This window comes from Oncorhynchus keta, chromosome 3 (assembly GCF_023373465.1).
Source record: "Oncorhynchus keta strain PuntledgeMale-10-30-2019 chromosome 3, Oket_V2, whole genome shotgun sequence".
Classification (NCBI taxonomy): domain Eukaryota; kingdom Metazoa; phylum Chordata; class Actinopteri; order Salmoniformes; family Salmonidae; genus Oncorhynchus; species Oncorhynchus keta.
The window spans coordinates 4,699,457-4,718,137 of record NC_068423.1 but is presented as its reverse complement, the minus strand read 5'-3'; the positions used below and the strand labels follow the sequence as shown (position 1 = coordinate 4,718,137).

Here is an 18,681-nt window from a genome sequence, read left to right as displayed (position 1 = left end):
CACATACTAAGTTGCATGGACTCTGTGTGCAATAATAGTGTTTAACATGATTATTGAATGACTACCTCATCTCTGTACCCCACATTTAGGGGTAGTTAGTCCCTCGGTTGAGCAGTGAATTTCAAACACAGATCCAAGCACAAAGACCAGGGAGGTTTCCAATGCCTCGTAAAAAAGGCCACCTATTGGTAGAAGGGAGAAAAAAGCAATCATTGAATATCCCTTTGAGCATAGTGAAGTTATTAATTACACTTTGGATGGTGTATCAATACACCCTGTCACTACAAAGATGCGGGCGTCCTTCCTAACTCAGTTGCCAAAGAGGAAGGAAATCACTCCGGGATTTTCCCACAAGGCTAATATTGACTTTAAAACAATTACAGAGTTTAATGGCTGTGATAGGAGAAAAGTGAGGATGGATCAACAACATTGTAGTTACTCCACAATGCTAACCTAAATGACAGAGTGAAAAGAAGGAAGCCTGTACATAATACAAATATTCCAAACATGTATCCTGTTTGCAATATGGCACTGAAGTAAAACTGCAAAAAAATTGGCAAAGAAATTAACTTTATGTCCTGAACACAAAGCGCTATGTTTGGGGCAAATCGACCACAACACTTCACTGACTACCACACATATTATTTTCAAGCATGATGTTGGCTGCATCATGTTATGGGTATGCTTGTCATCGGCAAGGACTAGAGAATGTTTGGTCATACAAAGAAATGGAATAGGATAACCTGGTTCGGTCTGCTTTCTAACAGACGCTGTGAGACAAATGCATCTTTCAGCAGGACAATAACCTAAAACACAAGGCCAAATATACACTGGAGTTGCTTACCAAGACAACTCATGTTCCTGAGTGGCCTAGTTACAGTATTGACTTAAATCCACTTCAAAATATATGGCAAGACATGACAATGGCTGTCTAACAATGATCAACAGCCAACTTGACAGAGCTTGAAGAGTTTTTAAAAGAATGTGCAAATATTGTACAATCCAGGTGTGCAAAGCTCTTAGAGACTCACCCAGAAAGACTCAGGAGCCATAATCACTGCCAAAGATGCTTCTACAAAGTATTGACTGAGGGGTGTAAATACTTACAGTATGTAAATTAGATATTTCGTTTTTTTTAAATGTGAAAACATTTCTAAAAACATGTTTTCACTTTGTCATTATGGGGTATTGTGTGTAAATGGGTGAGAGAAAAATATTTAGAATTCAGGCTGTAACACAACAAAATGTGGAATATGTCAAGGGGTATGAATACTTTCTGAAGGCACTGTATATGTATTGTCTAGTTATTGTTGAACTCTAGGTTGAATTGAAACAATAGCTGTTGATGACTTTGCAAATCATCAAGTCAACTCAATCATCAAGTTTGCAGACAACACAACCATAGTAGGCCTGATTACCAACAATGACGATACAGCCTACAGGGAGGAGGTGAGAGCCCTGGTGGAGTGGTGCCAGGAAAATAACCTTTCCCTCAACGTCAACAAAACGAAGGAGCTGATCGTGGACTTCAGGAAACAGCAGAGGGAGAATGACCCATCCACATTGATGAGACCGCAGTGAAGAAGGTGGAAAACTTCAAGTTCCTCAGCGTACACATCACTGACGATCTGAAATGGTCCACCCACACAGACAGTGTGGTGAAGAAGGCGCAACAACGCCTCTTCAACCTCAGGAGGCTGAAGTAATTTGGCTTGGCCCCTAAGACCCTCGCAAACATTTACAGATGCACAATTGAGAGCATCCTGTCGGGCTGGTATCACCGCCTGGTACGGCAACTGCACCGACCGCAACCGTAGGCCTCTTCAGAGGGTGGTGCGGTCTGCCAAACGCATCACCAGGGGCACACTGCCTGCCTTACAGGAAGTGGCGATTTTAGCATGTAAAGCTTGATGGGAGAAAAAAAGAAGTGGGATGCATGCCAGCAAAGCAACTGCACAACACAACATTAAACAATACATGAATTGCACTATAACGGTGACAAACAGTGCCCACAAACTATTAGGGCCTACATAAGCTGTCCCAACAGCAGACTCCCCACAGCGGTCCCAACACCTTACCACTGCTACACTTGGCTCTCAGCGGAGTCATGTCTGGCAGCAAAACAGCTCATTCAGCCACATTTACTGCCTCTTAAAAAGACATAGCTGATATGGCTGACTTGCTGAACCAAATGTGTTTTTAACTGACAATTGACATGTACTAACTATGGCATAAGGGGATGACAAGCAGATAAGAGGCAATCCGTAACTTCGATTAAGACATTAATGAGTGAGCTAGGACGGACGTAGTCAATATAACTATTTGTTCAGCACTTTTGAAGTGTACAGCGACAGAATTCAGACATGGGCCGTTCTTACAGTGTTCTCCCTGTACACCAATTCAGAACCGTAGGATAAATAAAGGGGACATATAAGTAGACAATGAAAGCTCTTTCAATATTCGATGATTACATTTCTCAAAAACAGGTTATAGGCTACATGTGCACCACCAAGTCAAAACAGTAGGTGAAATTAAGAGGTGAAAATATATCAAATTATTAGGGTGAGGCAAATGGGCTCCTAACAGCTTACTACACAACATACACTTAGTATACCTTTCTTAGCTACAGTATACATATCTCCCTGGCATATTACATCATTTATGCAGCAGCATACAAGACATTGTTGGACTCTTCTTGTTGTGCTGTGCTCACTTGAACAGGAAGGTGGCGCGACGGTCCTTCGTGGGCAAATTTTGTCATCAAACTTTGTCATAAAAGTCTGGAATTCTCTGGATTTATGGTGCTTTCAAGACAACTGGGAACATGGAAAACAAGTTGAATCATGAGGACGTCAGTGATCTTCAGGTCGCAGCTCTAGAAAGAGGCCTGAGTTCCTGATTACAATTCTGAGTAAGATGAAAGTTCAAAACGTATTTTCCCAGTCGTAGCTCATTTTTCCAGAGTTCCAAGTTGTCTTGAACCCCCCCCAAAAAAAAATACTTAAGTAGTACTTTCGAGTTTGTTTCCTTAAAGTACTTTATACCGCTGCTTAATCCTATGGTTGAAATTTCACCCTCAAAACAACAGTTTTTCAACACTTTTTCAAATCCACTATATTTTTACAAGTAGATTCACAATACATTGACAGAGTTGATTCAACTAGTGTGTGTGTGTGTGTGTGTGTGTGTGTGTGTGTGTGTGTGTGTGTGTGTGTGTGTGTGTGTGTGTGTGTGTGCGTGTGCGTGTGTGTGTGTGTGTGTGTGTTGAAGGCTAGCATTGGGCATGGTAGTTGTCACTCACACACATTATGCAATATATAGTATTTTCAAATGCTCCTATGATGCCCAGACTGTGTAATTGTTATTGTAATTGTGAGATACAAGGCTCCCTTGCAGAAGAGACCTTGGTTTCAACGGGACCTTCTGAAATTCAGCCCAAGTCAGAACCTTCAAGAGACAACCAGGGAGGGTCAGCTCTCCTCAACCGATCATCCCACCCTCCTCCTCCCTCCCCCTACACCAGACAGCTGAGTCCAGCCTGGAAAATATAACACAGAAGATCCAAGGGAGGAAGAATCACAAAGTCTCCCTTTTTTGCACATCAGAGCAACTGTTCAGGAGCCGCACTTTCCGATTGCTAATGGAATAAGGTGTTGCTGTTCTGACATTGGAAAGTTTCAGTGGCAACTAATTGCAATGTCTGGCTACTTCAAGGGGCACCTTTCTTGCCCACCTAAAGTTGTGGCAGTGGCTCTGAAATCTCCAGATCAGGTCCATTTGTCTACAACAACAACAAAAATGTCTATCAATCTGTCTGTCTAATGCACCTTAATGCATGTCTTCACTCATCATCTGCTCCATTCAGCCCTTTAACCACCCATTCACCATTTATCCATTCCTCCACCCCCATCCCATCCATCCATTCACCCCCATCCCATCCATCCATTCATCCATCCACCCCATCCCATCCATCCATGCATCCATCCCCCATCCCATCCATCCATTAATCCATCCCCCATCCCATCCATCCATGCATCCACCCCCCCATCCCATCCATCCCCCATCCCATCCATCCATTCATCCATCCCCCATCCCATCCATCCATGCATCCACCCCCATCCCATCCACCCCCATCCCATCCATCCATTAATCCATCCCCCATCCCATCCATCCATTAATCCATCCCCCATCCCATCCATCCCCCATCCCATCCATCCATTAATCCATCCCCCATCCCATCCATCCATGCATCCACCCCCATCCCATCCATCCCCCATCCCATCCATCCATTAATCCATCCCCCATCCCATCCATCCATGCATCCACCCCCCCCCATCCCATCCATCCATTAATCCATCCCCCCCATCCCATCCATCCATCCATCCATCCCTTCTACCATTTACTTACTAACTCTAACAAAGGACACAGAAAGTCTCTGGGTCACCTGTAACAGTACCTAACCTGTGGGTATAAGAAGTTATTTTAAGAAAGCCTCTTTTCTCTCTTTTTGACTTCTCTTTTGAGGCAGCAGGACTGAAAATGCTCTAGGGCTACTTGTGCACATAATCTGTGCAGACACTGACCCTGTTTGCCCAAGCCTGGCCTGGCATGCCTTGGCATGGAGTTAGACAGTGGAGTAAAAACACATTCAGCAATGTGCAGTGGTGGAAAAACTACACAATTGTCAAAAGGAAAGATACGTTTAACAGAAAATGACTCAAGTAAAAGTCACCCAGTAAAATACCACTTTAGTAAAAAATCGAAAAGTATTTGGTTTTAAATATACTTAAGTATCGAAAGTAAATGTAATTTCTAAAATATACTTAAGTATCAAAAGTAAAAGTATAAATCATTTCACGTTCCTTATATTAAGCAAACCAGACGGCACAATTTTCTTGTTTTTATTTATTTCTGGATAGCCAGGGGCACACTCCAACAGACATCATTTACAAATTAAGCATTTTTGTGTTTAGTAAGTCCACCAGATCAGAGGCAGTAGGGATGACCAGGGATGTTCTCGTGATAAGCTAAGCGTTCGAAATGTAACAAGTACTTTTGGGTGCCAGGAAAAATGTATGTAAAAAAGTACATCATTTTTTTGGGGGTGTAGTGGAGGAAATAGTAATGTAAAGTACAGATACCCCAAAAAACTACTTAAGTAGTACTTTAAAGTATTTTTACATAAGTACTTCACACAACTAGAAATGTGGCACTTTTACCTTCTCCAAAACGTTGTAGTGCCCACAACTGTACTGTACATCCCGAATACCCCTTGACAAGCTCATCGAAAGGTGAACAAGACTGTAGAGCAAAAATGCAATTCTATGGAGTAAGAGTTCGACAATGCATGGTTTATGTTATCAATACCACAATATACCGTACATAATCTGTCAACACTTTTCCCCAAAGATAAACAATGAAAATAGGTGTTACAAAAGGCTGAGTGATCTTTAAGGATTGAAATATACAATTATTAATTTGATTATTTTAAAATTACAATACATACCTGACTGCCTAATATAGCCTATTACATACAGTGCATTCAGAAAGTATTCAGACCCCTTACCTTTTTACATATTTTTTGTTACATTACAGCCTTATTCTAAAATGAAAAAATAAATAAAACATATCACAATCTATAAACAATACCACATAATGACAAAGTGAAAATAGTTTTTGTAATTTTTGAACATGTAGTAATAATAAAAAGCAGAAATACCTTCTTTACATAAGAACTCAGACCCTTTTCTATGAGACTCAACATTGAGGTCAGATGCATCCTGTTTCCATTGATCATCCTTGAGATGTTTCTACAACTTGATTGGAGTCCACCTGTGAAAAATTAAATTGATTGGACATGATTTGGAAAAGCATCACGCCTGTCTATACAACGTCCCACAGTTGACAGTGCATCTCAGAGCATAAACCAAGCCATGGGGGGGGGAGGGTCATTGAGGTGACAGTTAACCCGATGGTCAATCTGACAGAGCTCCAGAGTTCCTCTGTGGAGATGGGAGAACCTTCCAGAATGACAACCATCTATGCAGCACTCCACCAATCAGGCCTTTATGGTAGGGTGGCCGGACGGATGCCACTCCTCAGTGACAACTAAAGGACTCTGACCATAAGAAACAAGATTCTCTGGTCTAATGAAACCAAGATTCTTTGACCTGAATGCCAAGTAATCACATCTGGAGGACACCTGCCACCATCCCTACGGTGAAGCATGGTGGTTGGTGGTAGCATCATGCTGTGGGGATGTTTTTCAGCAGCAACGACTGGGAGTCTAGTCAGGATTGAGGGAAAGATGAACAGAGCAAAGTACAGAGAGATCCTTGATGAAAACCTGCTCCGGAGCGCTCAGGACCTCAGACTGGAGCGAAGGTTCACCTTCAAACAGGACAACTAAGCACACAGCCAAGACAACGCAGGAGTGGCTTCGGGACAAGTCTCTGAATGTCCTTGAGTGGCCCAGCCAGAGCCTGGACTTGAACCCAATTGAGTATCTCTGGAGAGAACTGAAAACAGCTGTGCAGCAACTTTCCCCACCCAACCTGACAGAGCTTGAGAGGATCTGCAGAGAAGAATGGGAGAAACTCTCCAAATACAGGTGTGCCAAGCTTGTAGCGTCATACCCAAAATATTCAAGGCTGTAATTGCTGCCAAAGGTGCTTCACCAAAGTACTGAATAAAGGGTCTGAATATTTATGCACAGCAAATGAGATATTTACGTTTGTTTTATTTTTGAATACATTTGCAAAAATTGAAAACCTGAAAACCTGTTTTTGCTTTGTCATTATCAGGTATTCTGTGTAGATTGATAAATAAATGAAAACAAATTTAATACATTTTAGAACAAGGCTGTAACGTAACAAAATGTGGAAAAAGTGAAGGGGTCTGAATACTTTCCGAATGCACTGTACATAGCAAGTGTGCTATCACTATCCAAAATAACAATTTCTTTACATCTGTAAAAAAGGTCAATCCTGAGCTGATATTTTACTGTTTTAGACATGTGTTTTTGTTATTTCATTAATCTATTATTGTTTTATGGTAAAGTGTATTGGGATTTTAAATGCACCAGTTTTGCTCATTGGGCGATGGGCCCCAGGTAAGGAAGTCTTCAAATGCAGCCTACTGCTGCTTATTCATTGCTGTAAAAGCTTCATTTCCACGTTTTTCTCAGATAAAAATGTACATCTCACTACAATAGACAAATAGTGCATGAATTGTTAGGCAGACAGAGAAGAGATCAGAGAAAGCAGACAAGCAGACAGACAGGCAAATATAAAAGGAAAAACAATGGTCTGTCAAACAAATATGGCACGTGTAGAAAGGCATGCAGGACTCCACATTCCATAATGGGTGCAGCAACTCACTAGTCATTGGGTTCTTTATTACAACCACTGATAAATTAAATCACCAATCATGCTACAAGTACATGTTTTTTCTTCATGATCCTTGGATCAATGTTCTATTGATAATCGTGTCATCAGACCAGTTTACACACAATGATTCTTTAACCCCAACTAAATGTACTTAGCTAAGTCTTTAGACGTCAGTCAATCAAACAAGGGATTCGGGGGAGTTTCAAATAGGTCATTGGAGATCACTTGAATGGAGCCATGATATGGATCCATGGCAGGAATCTGGATAAGAAAAGCCATCTGATACAGTGCTGCTCCCACTGTTAGACGGCATATATCTGACAGTTCCAGTTCACAAGATGGTCTCTAGTTCCTTTAGAGACAAAGAGCAGCAGGGGTCCTCGTCTCCCAATCGCTGGGGCACAGAGACTGCAGGCTCTGTCTTGGCTCCACCACCACCCCCTTGGATCCCCTCGCTAGCAGCCCTGGGGTTCCTGGGAAAGGCACTAACACCGGCCTCAGCTCCGGCCCCCACCCCAGGCCTCCAAATAACAAGTTTCTGCCTGGGGGTCTCCGTGTTGCTGGGCACGTAACCTGGCAGGTTGGTGAGGGGGTGGAAGGAGGAGGTGAGGCGTGGCTGCCTGCTTCCCCCTCCCCCATTGCTTCCCCCAGCTCCTCCCATCCCGGGGGCCCCTGCCCCATTCAGGGACATTCCTCTGGGATTGGCCACAGTCAGACTCACGCTGTGGGTGGTGGTGTGTGACATCATGCCGCCATAGTAGCAGCTGCCCCCGCCCCCACTGCTGGTCACCCGGGTCTTCTGTTTGAGGTCCAAGGCCAGGCTCCGCCGTAGCCATGCCTTCTTTACCTCCGCCTGCACCTGGGAAGACAGGAATTAAAGTGGAACTGACAGTGTTTAAGCAACATTAAATATAAAATCTGTTACATTTTCTGACAAGCGAGCACTTAGATATGCTCGTCTTCATAAATTCATTGATTGTTTGGGAATGACAGACTAAGACAATTGTGAAAATTCTATAGCAATAAACAATGAGAAAACGGCCGTGTGTTTGGACAATTAATAGACACTGCTGTAAATAAAACCTAATGAAAACATCTGTCTCATCCGGGACCGGAGTCTACGCCGACCGGTGCACCATAACCAATCAGAGCTACAGTAGCCCTTTATGCAAAAAAGCTATTTGCCACACAGGCCTGCCATCATTCACTTTGAACCGGACTGTGTGTTTACAGGCAGTAGTAACAGCACGACTTTAGATTATTAGAACGCATTTTTTGCAAAAGCCACAAAAATATGTAAATATCACGGGAGTCTTGCATTTGGGAACTTTACAGTCCTATTGATCAAACAACCATGAAACGGTAGGCTCTCTCTCCCTCAGTTATGCACATCAACAACAAGATCAAATACTAATAGCAAGAGCAAGATTAGCTCAAATCTAACAAGGGAACATTAGATAAACCCTCTCAAAAATGTTCAGCTAGTTGGCTATAAAAATTGCACTGATTAACGATGGGGAAAAGTAGCTTGCTCGTCCTTCTGCAGCTTGCCTGCCAATGCATGCTTGTCCCAACCCACGTTTTGACAACTGAATGGGAACTTGCCTGACCGCCCATTTGATCGATGCCAAATACATTTGATTGACAACTCAGTGTGCGTTTGTAAATTGCCTCTGGTGTGTCAGAGTGCGCTCTGGGTTGTTCGTAAATTCAGAGCATTTTCAGATAGTCTGTTCGTAAATTCAGAGCGCTTCGCTCTCCAAGCGTTCAGACTGCACACTTAAGTGATAATGCCCGAGAAGCCGGTGTTTGGAAGATATATTGGCACAGGTGTTGTTAGGCCCGTGACGAAACACCTGCTTCGAGGGCATTATCGCTTTTATACAACGGGTTACCAACATATTCAAATAATAATTGACATATTTCCATTAAAACATTTATTTTGTTACATTTATTCATACTATTTCATCCTTTCCACAAGATATAGTTCCGACACAAATGTAGGGTTGCTTCCCAACCCGGCTGGTCAATCATTCTATTGGTTTGGTTGCCAGAGACGCGACCCAGTTGTTCAGTCTTTTTGTTCTGTATCTATGGACCCGACCCAGTCATTTGTTCTAAGTGTTCCATTGCCATACTGGCTGGCAACATTCTTATCCCTTGCTTGCTAGGTAGCCAACTACGGCCTTACAGTCACGTCAAGCAGTGCAGCCAGAATAACAACAGTAGCTGCATTTACATTTGTTTAAGCTGTTTTCTCGCAACATTTATTTCGATACATCCATAACAATGAGCTAAAGAGACATGATTTTGCTTGGCATAAAAATCACGTCAACCTGAAGCTGGAATGACTGCAAAGTAGCTGCACTTCATTTCGTTTGACCTTTTTTCAATTGACATTGGCTTTGTATATATCTATAAAAATGATGGCAGCTGATTCATGATTTCGACTGGTTGAGAAATGCTGCCTGTCTGTCTGTCTATCTGTCTCGTCCCGACTCCTGAGATTTTTGCAGTTCGTTCCAGTCATTGGCAGCAGAGAACTGGAAGGAAAGACAACCGAAGGAGGAAATGGCTTTAGGGGTGACCAGTGAGATATAACTGCTGGAGCACGTGCTACGAGTGAGTGCTGCTATGGTGACCAGTGAGCTGAGATAAGGCGGGGCTTTACCTAGCAGAGACTTGTAAATAAATGCATAGTCACTTCACCCCTACCTACACGTACAAATGACCTCAACTAACCTGAACCACTGCACAATTATTCGGTACCGGTACCTCCTGTATATAGCCTCGTTATTGTTATTATATTGTGTTACTTTTAATGATTTTTTACTTAAGTTTATTTGGTAAATATTCTCTCAACTCTTCTTGAACTGCACTGTTGGTTAAGGACTTGTAAGTAAGCATTTCACGGTAAGGTCTACACTTGTTGTATTTGGCGCTGTGACAAATAAAGTTTGATTTGATGTCACACCCTGACCATAGAGAGCTTTATATTCTCTATGTTGGTTAGGTTGGTGTGTGACTAGGGTGGGTCATCTAGGTGATTATATTTCTAATCAGAGGCAGCTGTTTATCGTTGTCTCTGATTGGGGATCATATTTAGGCAGCCATTGCCCCTTTGTGCTTTGTGGGATCTTGACTATGGATAGTTGCCTGTTAGCACTATTGTTAGCTTCACGGTTCGGTTGAGATTTATTTGTTTTTGTTTTGCTGTGAGTTTCACCACAAAAGATGTGGAACCCAGATCACGCTGCGCTTTGGTCCACTTATTATAATGATCGTGACAGAAGATCCCATCACAACTGGACCAAGCAGCGTGCCCGGGAGGAGATGGCATCCTGGTCTTTAGAGGAGGTTGAGGAGAGAATATCCTGGACTTGGAAGGAAGTCTTGGAGAGATACGAAGGCCTGCCGTGGAAGCAGACGAAAGCAGCGAGGGAGCAACAACGACGAAGCCTCCAAAAAAAATTGGGTGGGAGGGGGCACATGGGGTGGTTGTCGGAGTCAGGTTTTGAACCAGAGCCAACTCCCCGTAATCACCGTGGAGAGCGTGTGACCGGTCAGGCACCATGTATTGCGGTGATACGCACTGTGTCTCCAGTGCGCATTCACAGCCCGGTGCGTTCTGTGCCAACTCCTCGCACTTGCCGTGCAAATGTGGTCATTTGTCCAGGACGTGTTGTGCCAGCTCTACGCTCCAGACCTCCAGTGCGTCTCCACAGTCCAGTACGTCCTGTGCCTCCTCCCCGCACTCGCCCTGAGGTGCGTGTCACCAGCCCGGTGCCACCTGTACCGGCCCCATGGCTCAGGCCTCCAGTGCGCCTCCACTGTCCAGTACGTCCTGTGCCTCCTCCCCTCACTCGACCTGAGGTGCGTGTTACCAGCCCGGTGCCACCTGTACCGGCCCCAGTCCGAAACCTCCTGAGACGGTCTACAGTCAGGAACCTACTGAGACGGTCTACAGTCCGGAACCTCCTGCGACGGTCCGCGGTACGGAGTCTCCAGCGACAGTCCGTGGTCTGGAGCCTCCAGCGATGGTCGGCAGACCAGAGCCTCTAGCAGAGGTCCCAGGCCGGGGGTCCCAGTCCGGAGCCTCTGGTGACTTTCCGCGGTCCGGAGCATCCGACGACGATCCCCTGACCAGAGCTGCAATTGAAGATGACGTATCCGCGAGCGGAGTGGGTACTTCGCCCCGCACCGGAGCCGCCCCCGACGGTAGATGCCCACCCGGACCCTCCCCTATTGAGTCAGGTTTTGTGGTCGGGTGGGGGGTACTGTCACACCCTGACCATAGAGAGCTTTTTATTCTCAATGTTGGTTAGGTCGGGTGTGACTATGGTGGGTCATCTAGGTGATTGATATTTCTATGTTGGCCTGGTATAGTTCCCAATCAGAAGCAGCTGTTTATCATTGTCTCTGATTGGGGATCATATTTAGGCAGCCATTTCCCCTTTGTGTTTTGTGGGGTTTTGTCTATGTATAGTTGCTTGTGAGCACTATAGTAGCTTCACGTTTTTGTTTTGCATTTATTGTTTTCTTTGAGTTTCACTTCCACTTCATAATAAAGAGAATGGAACCATACCACGCTGCATCTTGGTCCACTTATTATAACGCTCGTGACATTTGATTAGATTAGTTACAGTCATCCGTTTTTGTCCAAAATATTAAGTCATTGAAACTGAAACAGTGCATCCCGAATTGGTGGAGGCAGCCAATAATGTACCAGGCCAGCTGTGATTCACAACCAGATAGCAATATTTTTTGGACTACCAAGAAATGTATTGGTGAATTATATTAATCATGCAATGAACTGCATATACCTTATAATGACAAATCAAAAACGTTTCAGAATTCTTTTCAAATTTATACAAAAAATACACTGAAATATCACATTTGCATAAGTATTCAAACCCTTTACTCAGTACTTTGTGGACGCACATTTGGCACCTCAGTCCCTGCCGCTGAAAAACATCTCCACAGCATGATGTTGCCACCACCATGCTTCACCGTAGGGATGGTGCCAGGTTTCCTCCAGACGTGACGCTTGGCATTCAGGCTATAGAGTTCAATCTTCGATTCATCAGACCAGAGAATCTTGTTTCTCATGGTCAGAGTCATTTAGGTGCCTTTTGGCAAACTCCAAGCCGGGCTGTCATGTGCCTTTTCCTGAGAAGTGGGTTTTGTCTCGCCACTCTAGCATAAAGGCCTAATTGGTGGAGTGATGCAGAGAAGGTTTTCCTTCAGTAAGGTTCTCCCATCTCAACAGAAGTACTCTGGAGCTCTGTCAGTGACCATTGGGTTGTTGGTCACCTCCCTGACCAAGGCACTTCTCCCCCAATTGCTCAGTTTGGATGGGCAGCCAGCTCTAGGAAAAGTTTGTGGTTCCTAACTTCTTCCATTTAAGAATGATGGAGGCCACTGTTCTTGGGGATCCTCAATGCTCCAGAAATGCTTTGGTACCTTTTCCCAGATCTGTGCCTCGACACAATCCTGTCTCGGAGCTCTACAGACAATTCCTTCAACCTCATGGCTTCATTTTTTCTCTGACATGCACTGTCAACTGTGGGACATTAATAGACAGTGTGCCTTTCCAAATCATGTCCAATCAATTGAATTTACCACAGGTGGACTCCAATCAAGCTGTAGAAACATCTCAAGGATGATCAATGGAAACAGGATGCACATGAGCTCAATTTTGAGTCTCATAGCAAAGGTATTTTGTTTTTTTTAAATTCTTAATACATTTGCAAATATTTCTAAAAACCTGTTAGCGCTTCGTCATTATGGGTTATTGTGTGTAGATTGATGAGGAAAAAATGTATGTAATCCTTTTAAGAATAAGGCTGTAATGTAAAAACATGTAGAAAAAGTAAAGAGGTCTTAATACTTTCCGAATGCACTGTATGCATTACATATGAGCCTTACATATGAAACACCTCCAAGGCAGCATCCTGATTCATCAGCCTGTGAGCGTTCCAGGAATAGAGCTCACCCACTCCATACGCACAAAAAGGTTATTTATCTCGAAATGTTTTCACAAATTTGTTTTCATCCCTGTTACTGAGCATTTCTCCTTTGCCAAGATAATCCATACACCTGACAGGTGTGGCATATCAAGAAGCTGATTTAACCGCATGATCATTACACAGGTGCACCTTGTGCTGGGACAATAAGAAAATCACTCAAATGTGCCGTTTTTTCACAGGACACAATGCCACAGATATCTCGTTTTGAGGGAGCATGCAATTGGCATGCTGACGGCAGGAATGTCCACCAGAACTGTTGCCAGATAATTTACTGTTCATGTTCATCTACCATAAGCCTCCTTCAACATCGTTTTAGAGAATTTGGCAATATGTCCAACCAACCTACAACTTCCGACCACGTGTATTGTGTCGTGTGGGAAAGAGGTTTTCTGGTGCCAACATTGTGAACAGAGCCCAACATGGTGGCAGTGGGGTTATGATATGGGCAGGCATAAGCTACGGAAAACAAACACAATTGCCTTTTATCGATGGCAATTTGAATGCACAGAGATACTGTGACGGGATCCTGAAGACATTTTATCTGCCACCATCACCTTATGTTTCAGCATGATAATGCACGGCCCCATGTGACAAGGATCTTTACACAATTCCTGGAAGCAGAAAATGTCCCAGTTCTTCCATGGCCTGCATACTCACCAGACATGTCCCCCATTGAGGATGTTTGGGCCACACAAGCTCACAGAATGGGACTGCCGAGTCCTAAAGCATGTACTGCGTAAACTTTGTTTGTCCTTGGTTGAAACAATCACTACCGAGTTCCAAACGGCCTCTGGAAGACATTTCAGCACAATAACTGTTCGTTGGGAGCTTCATGAAATGGGTTTCCATGGCAGAGCAGCAACACACAAGCCTAAGATCAACATTCGCAATGCCAAGCGTCGGTTGGAGTGGTGTAAAGCTCGCCGCCATTGGACTATGGAGCAGTGGAAACATCTTCTCTGGAGTGATGAATCACGCTTCACCATCTGGCAGTCCGACAAACAAATCTGGGTTTGGCAGATGCCAGTAGAACGCTACCTGCCCGAATGAATAGTGCAAACTGTAAAGTTTAGTGGAGGAGGAATAATGGTCTGGGGCTGTTTCACATGGTTCGGGCTAGGAGCCTTAGTTCCAGTGAAGGGAAATCTTAACGCTACAGCATACAATGACATTCGAGAGACGATTCTATGCTTCCAACTTTATGGCAACAGTTTGGGGAAGCCCCTTTCCTGTTTCATCATAACAATACCCCAGTGCACAAAGCGAGGTCCATGCAGAAATAGTGTGTCGAGATTGGTGTGGAAGGACTTCTGCACAGAGCCCTGACCTCAACCCCATCGAACACCTTTGGGATGAATTGGAATGCCAACTGCGAGCCAGGCCTAATCGTCCAACATCAGTGCCCGACCTCACTAATGCTCTTGTGGCTGAATGGAAGCGAGTCCCTGCAGCAATGTTCCAACAGCTAGTGGAAAGCCTTTCCAAAAGAATGGAGGCTGCTGAAGCAGCAAAGGGGGGACCAACTCCATATTAATGCCCCTGATTTTGGAATGAGATGTTCGACGATCAGGTGTCCACATACTTTTGGTCAAGTAGTGTATCTGTGACCAACAGATGCAAATCTGTGTTTCCAGTCCTGTGAAATCCATAGATTAGGGCCCAATTTATTTATTTACATTTCCTTATATGAACTGTAACTCAGTAAAATATTGGAAATTGTTGCATGTTGCGTTTATATATTTGTTTAGGATATTTATACACAGTTATGCACACTAACAACCAGTATAGGTAACAAGCTACATAGCTAACTAGCTAGCTCACAAGACTAGCCAAGTTAGCTGCGTTATTCCTTGCATGCGATTGGCTGTAGTCTTTGGGGCACGCAGCCAGGGAGACAATTGCCTGTCAAGCATTGCTCAGGGCTTAAAACATCAGGGCAGCCACAGCGCTCCTTGATTAAGTGATTGTTGTGCATCTGAACAAATTATTAGATGATGTGTGTAACTTTTGATTACATCTTGATCTCGACAAAAACAAGTTTTGTTATGTAGTGATTATGAGATAAGTCGTGACCTCGACATAACGAGAGATTTTTACATTTTTTATTCATGTCCTCTATGGACTTCCGTAGATATTCAAAATGAGGTAGATTGTTCTGCATTTACCTCCCCGTTGCAGAAACAGTAGATGAATGCCACAAAGAATCCCTGAAAGGACAAAAGGGAAAAAGGCCAAGTTTAGATAAAGGAAATACATTTAGTGCTGTTCGACATTTATGAACAGATTTTTAGGATATAACATAAATCTGTCATTAATAGTCATCAACAGTTGGACAATATAGCCTGCATAAATTTGGCAGATTAGCCTTTTTTCGTCATGAATTTTGTTCTGGAGGCAGCTCTGCAGAGTGGTTTCTAACTGACACAGCCACACAAAAAAACACACTGCTAATCATAATGCCTAACCCTAACCCTTCTTTAGGGCTAGGCCCATTTTTTCTCAATTTCCGCTTGAATGACGTGCCCAAAGTAAACTGCCTGTTCGCCAGGCCCTGAAGCCAGGATATGCATATAATTGGTACCATTGAAAAGAAAACACCTTGAAGTTTGAAGAAATATTTAAATAATATAGGAGAAAATAACACAATAGATATGGTAGAAGAAAATCCAAAGAAAAACCAACCAGAATTTTTTTTGAGAGAGAGACCATCCTCCTAGAATGGCAAGTATAGGGTCATATTGAAAATTAGCTACCTGAATGCAATTCCTATGGTCTCCACAGGGTGTCAGCAGTCTATTTTCAATGTTTCAGGCTTGTAACTTCAAAAATACCAGTTTTAGTACAGGAACACAGTCTTGGAAATGCGTGTTTGCGTGTGCCATGAAGACAGGACGCACCTGCTAAAATCGGTTACCTATTGAACATACTTCTTTCTGTAAGAAATATTATAGTTTGATTACATTTTAGGCAATCTGAGGAGTAAATAGAAACATATTTTCACTTGTTGAAACAAAGATTATATTTTCGGATTCCTTTCTCTGCATGTTGAAGTGGATTACTGAAATCGATGGTGCTAACTAAACAGGCTTTTTGGGATATAAAGAAGGATTTTATCTAACAAAACGACACTACATGTTATAGCTGGAACCCTTTGGATGACAAATCAGAGGAAGATTTTCAAAAAGTAAGTGAATATTTAATCACTATTTGTGAATTTATGAAACGTGTGCTGGTGGAAAAATATTTTGATGTGGGACGCCATCTTCAAACAATCGCGTGACATGTTTTTGCTGTAATAGCTACTGTAAATCTGACAGTGCAGTTAAAATAACAAGAATGTAAGCTTTCAACCGATATAAGACACTTATATGTACCTAAATGTTTATACCCATAACTTATGATTATTTATTTGAATTGCGCGCCCTTCAGTTTCACAGGAAGCGGGACACCTATCCCAAAATTAAATTAAGACTAAAAATCAAATGTTTGTTTTCATACATTTTTACAATATAGCCAATTGTTACTTTTCAGCTGCCCTATCTATGGGGAAATCACTCAGTTCTGCCTCCAGGGCAAGACTCATGACAATAAACGTCAACCTCAAAACACGATCAAAACACTAAAAAATATATGTTTTTCTCTCAGGGAGTATTTGACCTTTGGGGTGTCTGACCTGGGAAGAGTTGAAGAACATCTCGTAGTGCATCTGCACCTGCCACAACAGGCCCGTCACCTCAGTGTAGGGTAGAGCCATAAACACCATATAGTGTACTCCAAACAAGGGCATCAGGACAAGGGTGGATTTCAACAGCTTCCTGTGGACAGTAAGCAGACACAATTTTACAGATAATATTATAGCAGTGTAATATGCTATTTATCTATGTTTGAATAAAGTGGCCTTGATTTAGAGAAACGTGAAGCTATGTAAGACAACGTAGGATTTACCATAAAAATACAGCCATTGTATTCCCATACCATGCATGGTGATTTCTGATTTCAAATTATATTTTTCAATACACAAATTTACAGTCCCATGTCATGCAATCGGGAAAAACTAGCCGAGGCTCTATCGCAAGTGAAGAAATTGTGGGTTGTATCATATGCATAAAGCATGTATGCATTAATTGATCCATGCTACTACTAGTACTGTTTATTACAAGTGCATTACTAGTTTACTACTAGTCTATTGTCAGTCTTTTACTGTTTATTAGTCTAATGCAGCCCCTCACCTGTACTGTTGACGGGGGTCCAGTTTGCCTGTGTTGGTCTCCCACAGCTTAGAGGCCAACACTCGTATGATGTTGAGGAACAGGAAGAAGTTCACCTGTAGGAAGAGTTAGAAATACATTTAAGGTGTCCATATTAAGACAGCCTCAGAGTCACAAGGAGTTGGTGTGTAACAGTCACTCTGACTTCGGACACCGTATTCATGGTATGAAGTTGAAGATCAGTTGGAAAGCGGAGACATCCAATAAATAGTACCTTTCAGCGTTTGAGTTGATTTGGATTGTGTCAAATACAATGTTTGATGTGAAATCAAGGATGCTATCAAACAATAAAAAAGGGACAAGAGACCAATGCTTGTGAAGTGCATGAGTCTAGGTGAAAAGGAAATATTTGCTTACTACAATGGCTGCAAGAATTGGGACTTGATAGATCCACTTCAGATTTCCCGCACTGATGTCCCAGCACCTGCAAATGTGTGTAGAATAGCTGCTGTTAAGTGTGATTATTCACCTCATTGTGATGTACACACAATTATGTATAAAGGGACTCACTGAGTGTCTGCCAGTGATGCTCGCGCACTGACCCAAATGGACACAAACACTGCAGGGACACCTATGAGAGAGGGAGGGAAAGCGGTAGGTGGGGGAAATAGATTCATGTTGAATAATGTTGCATTCCCATCTGAGCTATTTTACATACACAACAAAGGTATCTTTCCAGGGGTTCTTTTCCAGCGGCGGAAAAAGTACTCAATTGTCATACTTGAGTAAACGGAAAAACACTTGAAAAGAAAATGACTCAAGTAAAAGTAAAAGTCACCCAGTAAAATCCTACCTGAGTAAAAGTCTAAAAGTATTTGGTTTATACTTAAGTATAATTAAGTATAATTAAGTATTGTTTGGCCTTTATACTTAAGTATTAAAAGTAAATGGAATTGATAAAATATACTTAAGTATCAAAAGTAAAAAATCATTAAAAAATTCCTTATATTAAACAAACCAGAACGGCACCATTTGTTTTGTTTAATTTACGGACAG

General features: G+C 42.7%; 1 protein-coding gene across 1 annotated transcript in view; it reads right to left on the bottom strand.

Moving 5' to 3' along the window:
• Nucleotides 1-4,914: 4,914 nt before the first annotated feature.
• Nucleotides 4,915-18,681, bottom strand: part of pth3r (parathyroid hormone 3 receptor) — a 67,305-nt gene continuing 53,538 nt past the window's right edge. Inside the window, exons 8-13 of the mRNA XM_052486586.1 lie at nucleotides 18,196-18,256; nucleotides 18,043-18,109; nucleotides 17,647-17,741; nucleotides 17,091-17,232; nucleotides 15,583-15,624; nucleotides 4,915-8,247 (exon numbers count right to left, since the gene is read on the bottom strand). Of these exons, the coding sequence (XP_052342546.1) occupies nucleotides 7,720-8,247; nucleotides 15,583-15,624; nucleotides 17,091-17,232; nucleotides 17,647-17,741; nucleotides 18,043-18,109; nucleotides 18,196-18,256 (935 nt within the window). The 3' untranslated portion in view covers nucleotides 4,915-7,719. The remainder of the gene's footprint in view (nucleotides 8,248-15,582; nucleotides 15,625-17,090; nucleotides 17,233-17,646; nucleotides 17,742-18,042; nucleotides 18,110-18,195; nucleotides 18,257-18,681) is intronic.